General features: G+C 42.1%; 1 protein-coding gene across 1 annotated transcript in view; it reads right to left on the bottom strand.

Annotated features, from left to right (window-relative positions):
* The window catches only part of LOC148535176 (ovochymase-2-like), a 163,496-nt gene that overhangs the window by 34,490 nt on the left and 115,698 nt on the right, over nucleotides 1–13,308 (bottom strand). Inside the window, exons 19-21 of the mRNA XM_088464456.1 lie at nucleotides 10,297–10,533; nucleotides 3,961–4,143; nucleotides 636–721 (exon numbers count right to left, since the gene is read on the bottom strand). Coding sequence (XP_088320582.1) covers nucleotides 636–721; nucleotides 3,961–4,143; nucleotides 10,297–10,533 — 506 coding nt within the window. The remainder of the gene's footprint in view (nucleotides 1–635; nucleotides 722–3,960; nucleotides 4,144–10,296; nucleotides 10,534–13,308) is intronic.

The following is a 13,308-nucleotide window of genomic DNA, read 5'->3' as shown; positions in this document are numbered from 1 at the left end:
TTCTTTTTAATTTTATTTATTTATTTTTTAGTTTTAGTTAAGTATTCTTTCTTTGCCTATCATGTGTCTTGAATATGTGTTAATATATTAAATTACACATTTCATTTGAGTAGCGCCCTATATACTTTTTTATTTGCATTTATATGTTTTGGGGATTATCCAGTTTCCCCAGCTGTGGTGGGCTGGCTGTTAATTAGGTGGATTTACTCCAAGTATATATATATATACATATATATATATATATATATATATATACATAATATTTTTCAAGCGACGGTTCACAATTATCATTACTATTATTATTTAGATGCGGATTCCTGGTATCCTATAGGTATTAGCACCTTGGGTTTTCTTATATCAGCTGTAGTGAAGCTCAATATTTCTCCAGATGCATTAATGTCCAGTAATATGTCACGATATGTAGTAATGTCCAATAATATGTCATAAGAAAAATTTTATAATATGCCATCAGATGTACGGTAATATGACATCAGATATATAAATGCCAGTAATACAGTGTGCCATCAGAAGTTGTAATGCTCAATAATTTGTATAGAAATAGTAGTAATGCCCAATTGTTCCAATACCAGCTAGCAGTACATTGCTATATCACCAGAAAACTAGCCAATATTTACCTGTATAGAGACATGCCACTGAGAGGAAAGGGGTTGTAAAGGAACTTCTGATGGTTTGGATTGTGGATCACAGTTTGCAGGCCAATCTACAAATACAATATATCAATGAATAGCAATATTATATTACACAATATTAAAACTTTTTACAGACTTGTCACTGTACAATGTTGCTGCTTTCTCCAAAATAGCTCCTAGTGTTGCATAAGAGAGTAAGGGGTCTATTCATAGGGGCATATTCAATAGTGTGCGAGAATAGCAAAAAATCAGCGCCTGCGAGGTATTTCCTGCAGTTGCATTTTTTTGCTATTCTATTAGGTGCATGTTTCTTTTAAAACATGCGCTGGGGGTTTTTCATTCTCGCACCTCCTGAGCAAGTGTGATTTTTACTAAAATCGATGATTTTAGGAGAAATCACAGGGACTTGCTCTGACACCCCTGTGTCACCCCCCCCGAGGACTAATTAAGCAATTGGAAGTATCCAATTAGCTTAATTAGTCCTTAATTACTTAACTCCTGCTGCGCTATCTTCATCCTGCATCGGGAAGCGGCTCTTCTGCAGCAGCTGTGAGTATGTCAGTGTGTGTGGTGTATGTAAGTGTGTATGAGTATGTGTGTGTCCCTCTGTCAGTGTGCCCCCGCAGTGTTAGTGTGGCCCCCTGTAATGAGCACTGGGAGAACTACATCTCCCAGCAGCCCTTTCCCCTCCCGCCAGCCCCTGGGACTCCCTGCAGCCCCCTCTCCAGTAAGAAGAGAGAGGGGAGGCCACTGGGAGCCGTGGAGACATCTGGAGTGCCCCGACCAAGTAAGTGATGTTTTTTAAAAAAATACGCGGTGCAAGGTTTTAACAGCTGAAAACCCCGCGACCAGTATTTTTGGAATTGAATACCGCGGGTAACGGGAGCGCGCATAGCCGCGGTACTTCTAAATTGGGTGCAAGGGGTGCGAGGTTTTAAGCTCTCTAAACCTCGCGCCCAATTGGATATGCCCCATAGAGTAGAGAAAAGCCCTATGTTGCGGTATACAGGGCTTTTCTCTGCTTACTGCTATTTACTGAGCGGGTTTCCGTGGAGAAGTTAATTAGTTCTCCAGCAGCACCCCCGCTCCGTGGATAAATCGCATCACCATACTTTTGTATGATGAGTGCAATTTATAGTAACACAGAAAGCTCTGCTTTTCATTTCGCTTTAAATAATCCATTCGCCATCTCAGGATGGCAAAAAGATGCTTGTTAGGGGAGAAGAGCAGTGAAGACAGCTGTCTCCCTGCCTTCTCCCAGGTTTCTCCGCCCCCTTCACGGACAGCAGCCAAGCAGAGGAGCCATGGGCTTATGCCTAGTCCTCCTCTGAATTCTGACTTCCTGCTGCCCAATCTGTCCCGCTCTGTCCCCACTGTGACATGCCGCTATAGGTGACGCGGCATATACATTTCTCCACTTTATCTCTCTCCAAGGTTTGATACATCTCCCCTTTCGAGTCTCTTTCTCACATGTTATGTACATCTCCCTGATTTTGTAATGTCACAAGGCTGTTTACCAGCAGAGGGCAGTGCAAGATAGTAATTGCAGGTGCAGGTCTTTCCTGTGCATCAGCACTGTTAAAGCCCATCAAATTAGGTTTAGCAGCAGCAGCTATATTAGATCCAGATTACAATGACATTTTAAGTGCTGCAGAGGAGACACATTAAATAAACCAGAGGTTCCCAAAAGTGTTATTATTATTATTATTATTATTATTATTATTATTATTATTAATAATAATAATAATAATAATAATAATAATAATAATAATTAAAACTATGAACCAGTACAATTTTTTTTTAAATACTTACAGTAAGCATCTACAGTTCTATCACTGCATATGTTAGTTCTTTCTATCCTCATTACCTGATTAATAGGCTGCTGCTGGGTTAAATGTAGGCATTTTTGCGGAGCATATCTTGCGTGTTTTCAAACTGTACATGCTCCAGAACCGAGCACACAGAACCGAGCACACAGAACCGAGCATACAGAACCGAGTACACAGAACCGAGCATACAGAACCAAGCATATAGAACCGAGCACACAGAACCGAGCATACAGAACCGAGCACACAGAACCGAGCACACAGAACCGAGCACACAGAACCAAGCATACAGAACCGAGCACACAGAACCGAGCATACAGAACCGAGCACACAGAACCGAGCACACTGAACCGTGCATACAGAACCAAGCATACAGAACCGAGCACACAGAACCGAGCATACGCAAGAACGGGTGATGCAGTCGTACATATTTCAATCACATCTCCACTTACAACTAGGCAGTAATGGGGCGCTCACATAGGCAAAGTAATTAGCATCACAACTGCGGGCTGTGCATAGTAGGACGCAAGCGTAAATATGCATGTTTCCAGAAGTATCATTTGTACCTAGTATAGGCAGATGCAAGTGTGCACTGATAATGGGGACTAATAAATAGCACATTGCGGGGGCATTTAAGACATATTCCTATATGCATATTCCTATTCATAGACAGCATATGTGACTCTTCTGTGATAAGTCATCCTTATCAGTATGTACTTACACCTGCCCTATAGCACAAACAATATATACTCCTCCTAACCAGTGTGCGCGGCGGGCGGCAATTGATCGGTGACATCTTCTCTGAACTATCTCTATGTTAGAACAGCTCTTCTCATCTCAGTTGCATTGCTTTGGTAGACTAGTAAGATCTGATATTTGGAAATACATACAGCTGAATGGCCGCATATGCATGCACTTGTTCCCTGAGCATGTACAGTGTGAATTCCACCTGGTTATCAAGGGGTTAGGGGACCCTCTGGTCATGGCACATGTAAGGAGGGATTGTTTCAGGCTCTTCCCCTGTGACTCTGTTTTGCTGTGTGCAACAGTAATTTGGGCACAAGTCACATTTGCCTAGAAAGCTATAGCACTGCAATGTTAGCATTGCCTAAGCACTTACCTGACCTGGGAGTCAGAGTCCACCCTTCAGGTATATGCTGTCAGGGGAAGGAGGAGGGCAGATGGGTTGTAATGTCAATGCATAGTGACAAGAGTGACGCTCTATTCACTACATCATATGTCATGTGACAAATGTTTGCATGGTAGTATATTTATCTCTAATTATTAATAGCAACTTGAAGAAAAGGTTAAAGTACCACACCACTGTGTATTTTATTACAATAAACCATAGTAATTTATATATGAAAAACAAACAAAAAAACAATTATTTTGCATACAAACACCATTTCGTGGCACAAGTACATCACAATAAAAGATACTTGTGCTTACTGCTGTAAGTAAAATTATCTGGCTTCTTAACTCACCTACTATAACATTATCCCATGGTTTGGGATTCCTTAAAGGTAAAGTAGGAATATCGGTTAGATTAGTTGTCCAATATCCATAGAAGCCTTTGGCATTTCGGTCATGATTGCTGATAAATTTAATAACAACGACGTTTCCTGTTGTGTTTAATGTCTCTGGAACGCTGACACCACAGAACTGACCTGCAAAGGATAAGAAACTGGCATATAAATCTCCTGAATATAATTTCAGATGTGTTTAATAGAACTACAGGTATGAGGACTATTATTATTTTTATCATCCTTTATTTATATGGCGCCACAAGGGGTCCGCAGCGCCTTACAAAGTACAAAACAGAAACGGCATGAACAAAATAAGAAAGAGTGACTTACAGTACAGAACACTGCAGGAAATGGACATGTTTATAAACATTGCATAAGCAGTCATAATACCCAAATATACAGTAGGGTGGCAGAACCTTAGGGATTGGTGCCAATGTAGGCAGTGGGAAGGAAATGATGGTATAAGTGAGCATAGCCAAAGCACATGGGGGAAGAGGGCCCTGCTCGTGAGATCTTACAGTCTAAAGACTAGTACACGTTACAGTAATAGTATTATAACAGAGTTATAAATAGCACCGTATGACAAGCGCCCCTGTTCAGAGCAGACTGGCCTTAGATGAATTGCTTTATTCCTTAAATGAACTTGATTATGATTGATGTTATGTTACGGGGCTGTGCATGCAGGATGTATAAAGATCAGGGAAGGGGTTTACAGCGTCACACAGACAGGGCCGAAACTAGGATATCTGTCACCCGGTGCAAGGCAGCAATTTTGCGCCCCCCTCCCTTCCCGTACCTGGATTTTGTCCTTGCTCCTGCATAAGGTAGTGCATTACTCAGACGTCCCTGGTTCCATGCTCGTTGCCATGGGGTTCCATGCTCGTTTCCAGGGGGGTTTATGCTCGTTGCCAGGGGGGTTTGAAGGGAGAAGATGCAGCTCTCGGCATCCTCTCCCTGCAGCGCCAGCGTTCCCGGCACTTCCGGGAATGCTGTGTGCATTGCGCTCTGCTAACAGACACTAGAGGTCCAGTAGGACCTCTAGCATCTGTCTCTTCCTTGGCGGCGGCCATTTGTTGATGGCCGTTTTCAGCAGAGTCCACGCGGACGGCTAGTCCGCATGGAATCTGCTGAAAACGGCCATCCAAAAATGGCCGCCGCCAAGGAAGAGACAGACGCTAGAGGTCCAGTAAGGACCTCTAGCATTAGTCTCCTCTTCGGCGGCGGCCATTTTCAGATGGCAGAGTCTGCATTTTCACCCCCCCGCAATTCCCTCCCGGTGCACGTGCACCTCTAGCCCCCCCTAGTTGCGGCCCTGACACAGATCACTCCCCCGCCCACCAAGATGGAGAGGACGGTGTCAGTGTTCTCTCTCGCCCAGAGCACAAAAATGTCTAGTTACAGCTCTGGTGCTACCTATCTAGAAATCACAGAGTCTAAAATAAAGTGTTTGTATTCACTTCCTTTCTCGTGGTCCATTGGGTCACACTGGCTCAAGGGGGTATAGAAATTCTGGTAGGAGCTCGGTCTCCTCCATCTTTATATCTCCCAGCAAGGAAGCTTCAGTTACCTGACTAACCAGCCCCACAACTGGAAAAGACAATAATGCAAAATGTTCTAAGCAAAAACGACATGTCTAAGAAGAACACTACCAGAGCGGAAAGGAAGGTATAAAGTGTCATCCCAAACGCCTATGACAATCCTATTTTCTCTTACATCTGTTGACGGACAATGGAACAATAGGGATATATCAAATTCTTTTTAAATGCGTTGACACTCTCATATAGCAGACTTTTCATAAAATAAGGATCCTTTGATAGATACACACGTATTAAACATATAAAACTTTGTGAACATATGGACTCCACCTGTCTAGCTTCTCTGCTGTTACCCAAATCTGCGATTCAGCTCGGGCCTGTGCCAACTCTTCCTGCTGAAACTGGACTGTCTCCTAATGTCCTATATTAATACTATTCATGGTATACTGAACTCTTGCATTCAAAAACAGATGTTTTGACCTTTTGTCTGTGTTACTTATTTTTCCTACTTGTTTGTGTATTACAGTATATACCCTGAATCTGTCCTAGTTAATTCCTCTATGTACATTTGCATGCATTTCAAGTTATACATACTGTTGCATCTCGCAATCTAGTGGTCTCTGTGCACATCACCACACCATCAGGTTTTCCTTCATACCTACCACTATACATTGCAATATATATCTGTACACTTCTCCAGTATACATTGTCTATCGGATAAACTATTCTCTGGTGTCTGTATTGGCCACTGCTGTAACTGTTTAATATTGTAATATGTGTGTGTTTTGCTTTTATACTCTGCTATGGAGGCCCAGCTAAATAAAAAACTGGATGATATTTGCATTTCTATCAATGCTGTTCTGTCATCTCTCAAACTTGCTACACCAACAGGAGTTTTAAAACTCGTTGCGTATTATAAAACTTGTTGATAAATGAGCCATCAATCCTTTGATTCCCATGAGAGGCATGGCCTGGAGTAGCAGAGTGAAGGACGTGTTTCACAGTTCTCCCACTTTCATCCTGCTAAAAATCCTGTTTTCGTGGCAATATTCAGTTCACCCTGGGTACAGTGGTGGGGTACTCTTTCCTGCATTCCCTGATATACTGCGGTGGGCTCCTGACTTAGTGCCAGCTTACCTGTTCTTTGGCAATTCCTGTGGCCGGGTCATGTGGTGTGGTGCTCCTTGCTCCAGCGGTTGTCTTCCTGCACTGTGACCAGCTGATGCCTCCATCCTGTTCCGGTGGCTCGGTTGACCTACCTGTTGGCTTTTGGGTCTCTCCCTGATGTGCAGTCACATTTATTGGTGCTCAGGTCTGGTCCCTCCTGGCTGCGCACTCGTTCTCCACCTGCTTGCTTCAGAGTGCTGAAGGCATCCATAGCCATCTTGAAATCTTCTGTCTGCATCTCTCGGCAGTGAGTAACTTGACCAGGACTGTGCCCCTGTTATTACTCCATTTGGCCTTCCTGCTGGTTTCAACACAGTTGCTCCCTGCTGCTTCTCAATTGCCTGTCTCCGCTGTAGTTATAGTGGTGAGCTCTAATGGTGTGCTAGCCACCACCATATTGCCCCTGGGCTTTTCCCTAGCTGACAATTTGGTTTCCTTGCTGTGCTGGAATTCCTGTTGTGGGTCATTTCTTCCTAAATATGGATCTCTCTCCCCAACAAGTCCTCCAGGTTGTCAATGCCTCTACTCAAAGGCTTCTTAAAATGTTTGATGAAATGCAGATGGATATCCTTTTTTCATGTTGTGCTCCTGGGAAGTGCTGTGAGGAGGTTGACCAAGTTTTACAGCCAACTCTTGAATCTGCAGCTCTCACAGCTTCTGTGTCCGACTTCATCCTGGAATTTTCCTTTCCAATGGATGTGAGTAAACTTGAGTTTAATTGCTATCTCAATCCTGGGTGTTCCGACATTGCTCTTGTACCTCCGAACATTCATGCTTAACTCTTACAAAGTATGCCCAGATTTTGAGGTTTGCTGTTTAAGCATGCTGGATGTTCTCCTGTTTGTCCTCAACTAAGATAGGATAGTACTATCACTTCAATTCCAGCATGCTTTTATACTATATTAAATTTTCATCCTTTGTTATATAGTTATATGCGAGCCTCTTACATATTAATATTTTTTTTATTGAATTTACTCCATTTTCAAATGCTGCGGGAGAGCTGGGGCTAGTCTAGCCTATCTTAGGGTAATTTATGTTAATTGCCCTTGTTATTTAAATTATGATATTATGCTTTATTTGGGTCTGGAAGATTAGGGTTATAGGTAATTACAGTAGTTAGTGGTAGGCCAGGGGTTGGAGATCAAGGTATACCTAGGTTAGAGTTTGGTTACACAGGGTGGGGAGTTATGGGGAGGTTTGCTTTAGGTTATTGGGGGGATAGTATTTTAATTATGTTTAGATTCGTTATTCTGGTGAATATAATTTTTATTTGTATATTTTTCTTACTATATCCTGTTATGTGATAATTTTAAGATGGTTATTTAGTTTTGAGATATTTTGTATTCTGACTATTCTTGCTATGTTTTACCTATGACCTGCGTGGACCCGAATAGTGCCTTTGGGTGCGTGTTCATCTATCAGTATTGATTTTGAGCTGGCGGCTTATCTTTGTTACATATATATTGATATAAGATTTATTTTTTCATAGCCGTTGACTGTACTGTCAATGTGGTCTTTATGTGACTACTGTACTGTACTCTATTATTTTTGTTTGCATGAAATTTCAACATTTTCAATAAATAATACTCAATTTAAAAATAAAAAAATCTTGATTCTCTGTCTTTTAGATGGATTTTCTTCATTATATTCCTCTAAATCAGAATCATCAGGCATCAGGCAGAATAGTCAGTTTGCGAAAAAGTTATGTTTTTGTTGTGGTCCGCTAATTAATTAATTGTAATGTGAGGCCACTTAATTACAAAATCCGTGTTGCACCGACATTCTCTTGTCTATAGAAGTACTGTGGACTGTGTATAGTAGTTCAAACTGGAGTCCACCATATAACTTACTGTGCAAAGACTATTTTCACCTTCACCTGTACCTTGTTATATATCAGATTTTATATCACCAGACATCCTTGGGCTGCTCTCATAGCTGCCTGATCCTTACACAATTCTTTAAAACTGTAAATTCACTACATAAAGATTTCTCCTTGACTTCTCCTAAAATTTGAACATTATGGGGTAAATTTAGAAGTGGAGATGTTGCCCATAGCAACCAATCAGATTCTAGCTATTATCTTCTAGAAGGTGCTAGATAAATGTTAAGTAAAATCTAATTGGTTACTATGGACAACATCTCCACTTTCTAAAAACTCTCACTTTAGTAAATATACCCCTACTACTCTATTGCTGTGTGTAAATTCATCACTATTTAATATAGAGTCAATCGCAGAATGGCAGCATTTGTGGAATCTCAGCTTACAACTATGTGATGTGTGACCTTGGGCGGGATGCACTAACATAGTGCGCTACTTTCTGCCATGCTTCGCATTTGTACTGATCGCATATGCTGGCCAGGAAAGTGACTGGATTATGGGACTGGCAAAGGGACAAGGGACTGATTTCTATGCAGTATGGTTGTCAATGCAGCAGTCACTGTGCAATAAGGCTGGTGACAGTTGGTTAGAAGAAGGCTGCAAATGGCTGGCCTCTCAGTCATATGGCAAGCAAAGATAGATACTGAGTTAAATGGTGGCCATTGAAGGGACTCTGGGCCTGATTCAGAGATGTACGTTCATCCCTGGATGAATGCACATCTCCGATGTTGAAGGGTCTGCGCCTGCGCAGGACCCGTTCTGCGCATGTGAAGAGTGGGTCCTGCATTCTCGCTCGCAGACCCCCCCAAGAAGCAGCATAACTGATATGCTGCGGAGATTGGGGGTAGAGTGGAGGCGTGCCTGGGCGCTGTTCCAAGAAACTGAGGCGTGTTGTCTCTATTTTCCCGGAGGGACGAGGCCAAGGTCTGCGTCGGCGTACGCAGACTAGACTCAGAATGCGTGAGGCTTCAGCAGCCTGACCAAAGGAGCAACCATTGCGACCATCACTGATGGTGACGTTGGTTGCAGTGCTGGGATCGCAAATGCAGCAAGGAGGTGTCTGACGCTTCCTTCTGCATTTGCATGTGAGGTGGATGGATTTGCAAATTTGTAAATCCGTCCATCTCTGAACCAGGCCCTACGACTGGCATTTGAGGTATTTGGCCTAAATGTCTGGCAGTGGAGTGTATTTGCACCATGTGCAAGGCAATGTAAAGTTTATGTGCAGTGTTTTTGGGGCTGTGCCTGAACAATGTGGCAAACTGAAGATTTCTTCTTTAATAATGTGCTATTATGATGAGTCTTGTAAAATACTGAAGCTTTTTCTATCCTTCAATAAACTTATGAACAAGTTTATTCATTTACTATTTTAATACTTGCAAAATATAATTTAATAGCATGACAAGCCATGTTATGTAATCATAATATGGCAACCAAAATCAATGGCTGACCATTAGTACATTTTTGAGTGCCAATCACTAAAGCAATATATAGAGCCATTTAGTAACTTTGAAGTAGTATTGAGTGAGGGCCATATACTTCTGTAAGTAGTAAGGAGAAACATCTAGTAAAAGTGGAGTAGCAAAGATTGCCATCTAATGCCACTAAAGTAATAGGTAGTGTCATCTTTATTTATGCATGCTGGGATATGTGACAGCAATACTGTACATTTATGTATGTTCATTATAGTACTATAGTACTAATCTTACTCACCCAACCTAACTGCGCCAGCATTGTGACCATCAAAAACCTCCACATAATCTTGGCAGGTTCCTAAAAAGTTTGCAGTCTGAAGTATAAAGTTGGTGAAGACAATGTGGATTTTTTTCCCAGGATTAACAGTAATTTTCCAAGTACAAACATGACTTAATGGGTAAGATGAATTTGCCCAATTTGGTGACATAAACGCTCCTTTATCAGTACTGAATAGACCTCCACAAGATGCAATGCCTGGAAAACATTTAATTAAACTGTTAAACATTCATTAGAACATTCCTTATAATCCTTATAGACGTCTGCAGCAGGAAACTACTATTATTATCAATTATCAAAGTGCAAGGTGTTAACACACACCTACTGTCAAAGGAGAGAGAGAGAGAGAGAACGAGAGAGAGAGAGAGAGAGAGTATCTTATCAATTCAGGGTCAGAGCAGAAATGGCTGGTGCCACAGTATCTAAGGACCACAGACAAGGAGATAAACAGAAGCTCTCAAAATGGATTAAAAGACGGGTATACAATAAAAGCAGGTGGTTGAAACATGCTGCAAGAGTCCAAATAAGTGAGTGACTCATTTTATTCTTATTATTTTCTGTTTTCTATTAATTGATTCACATTTATAAGTGTATATATTCTATAATTGACTTTTTAGAGCCAACAGCCTAGTTTAATGTATTTTCTTGTGTCTTATTAAATAGGTCATTGGGCTTGATTCAGATTATAGCGCAAACTCGATGTGCAGAACGAATCCAATGTCATCACACACAGTGTTCCCTAAGCCGGATTGACAGGCTTCGGCCATTTGGTGACGAGGACGGGGCGGCGTTAGGCAGCGTCCCTGAAAGCGTGGCCGTGTCACCTCGGCAGCTCAGATCAGGCGGCCAATATGAGTAGCCTTAGGCTTACACAGATGGCCAATGTGGCAACCATCGCACCCGTTTGTTACAATTGTGATCTGATGCTGTGCCTTCGGACGCTACACGGATCTGCAATGCTGCCACAAGGCATTTTTTGTCCTCAGATGCCTCCTGCAGCATTAGCATATTTGTTCATAGCAACAGAGTCCAAAGGCTCAGCTGCTGTGGTCATGTGTACAGCTCTGAATCAGGCCCACTGTGTGTTATAGGAACTGATTAGTTCCAATACACAATTGTATCATATATACTGTTACTGTGTCATCTAAAATAAAATAATTTGTTTCACACCTAAACTATTGTAGAGCACTTTCCTTGTGTACACAGCTCATGTACAGTGAGTAAAGAAGGATGTTGTTCATTGGACAAAGTCCTGGTCATACAGGGAATTATTTATCCACATTTATGGTGTTTACGCTAAGTTACATTTATATACACTAAAGTTAGCACGGAAGGTTATCTTGTATCTTATCAATACAGTTACGTTAAGAACTAATGATAGCAATTTGTGACTCACTATATCCAAGTGAATCTATTAGCTGCATTATTATTTGTTCAGGTCAATTTACAGCTTTAATTGTAACATGGTAAAATAAAAACAACAACAAACAACAACAAAAAAATCCTAAAACGTTTATTCTTTCGACCACTAGGGGTCAGCAGAATGCCATATGTCACGTACTGTAAAAGTATACAGTACATTGCATTCTCAATGTACAGTACTGTACATATGTAGTTAATTTGCCCACATTTATTTATTATTAAAATTGAATAATAAAAACCTAAAATTGTGTTAGGTACCAAATAAGTTTTACTAAATATTTCTACAGTTCAAAAAGTGTAATGTGCGCCACCGTCAGAGCCGGCCCTAGCCAAATTAGTGCCCTAGGTAAGATTTTGGGTTGTGCCCCACCCCCCCGTGGGATCCTGAAAAGGGGTGTGGCCTCACGGAAGGGGCCCTCACCCAGCTCAGCACCCCCCTATCCCAACACAGCACGGTATCAGCACCCACCCTCAACCACCACCCCAATCCTAGCAGAGCACCCCTCTCCCAGCAGAGAGCACCACAGCATACTGGCCCTCTCCCAGGTCCAAACTTACTTTACTTGAGAGCAGCCGGCAGTTCTGTCCAACTCAAGTTACAACAAGCCACAGGCGGCAGACGCGCTTTTCTCATCTCATGCTGTTAGGCCCGATCGGAGCTGTCAGCTGAGCTCCAATCGTGGATGATGCGCAGCGGAAGTAGCAGCTGCCAGAGTCTCTGCCCAGTCGGCAGCAGGTGCCCCGGCCGTGCCTGCACCAAACCTTCACCGGCCATAGGCGGGCTTGGATGCCCCTAGGCATTTTCTTAGTTTGTCTATGCCTATGGCCGGCTCTGGCCACCGTCCCAGCAGTTTACAAAATCACAGGTCAGGGATATCAACCCATAAAAAGCATTTCTACAACGTTTAAAAAACAAAACAAAAAAACATGCCTGCTCCTTTTACTGTCAAATTTAGGGTAATTTAAGAACTGCAAAACTGAAATTCCTGAGTGAGGTCTGACCTGCCTTATCTGTGTGTACGGGTCCAATGTTACTCGATGTTACTGATTGTTTTGCTATGTGGCCCAAGTATACTGATGTGTGTAAGGGGAAGTGGGAGTCCTTATGTTAGGCTGTGTTCGCAATGCCATTGCAAACATTTGCATATCACTGCTGATATTAGCAATTGCGTGGTGTGCATATTAGCAGAATAGCAATCCTTGTTGAATCAAGCCCTGTGTACGCTGACACTATAAATGTTAAATAAATACTGTCTGATGGGAAGAGTCGGGCAGATCAGAGATGTACATTGAGAAGTATGGATTATGGGGCTGATACAGAGTGTGCATCCATTTCTGGAGAGTGAATCTGCACTGCGCATGCTCCGTAAATGAGCGTATGCAAGTGTGGGTGATACAGAGTTATATGAATTTCAATTGTATCCACACTTCTGACTATGATGTAAGTGGGGTTCTCCCATAGGCAAAGTTCAATGCGGGTGTGTTGGCACAACTGATGGCAATGTAGAGTTGGATGTTAGCGTTGGATGTTGGAGCTGGATGTAAGCAAAA

Source organism: Taudactylus pleione, unplaced genomic scaffold (assembly GCF_031769625.1).
Source record: "Taudactylus pleione unplaced genomic scaffold, aTauple2 ptg000055l, whole genome shotgun sequence".
NCBI lineage: Eukaryota > Metazoa > Chordata > Amphibia > Anura > Myobatrachidae > Taudactylus > Taudactylus pleione.
This window is presented reverse-complemented; position numbering and strand designations above follow the sequence as displayed.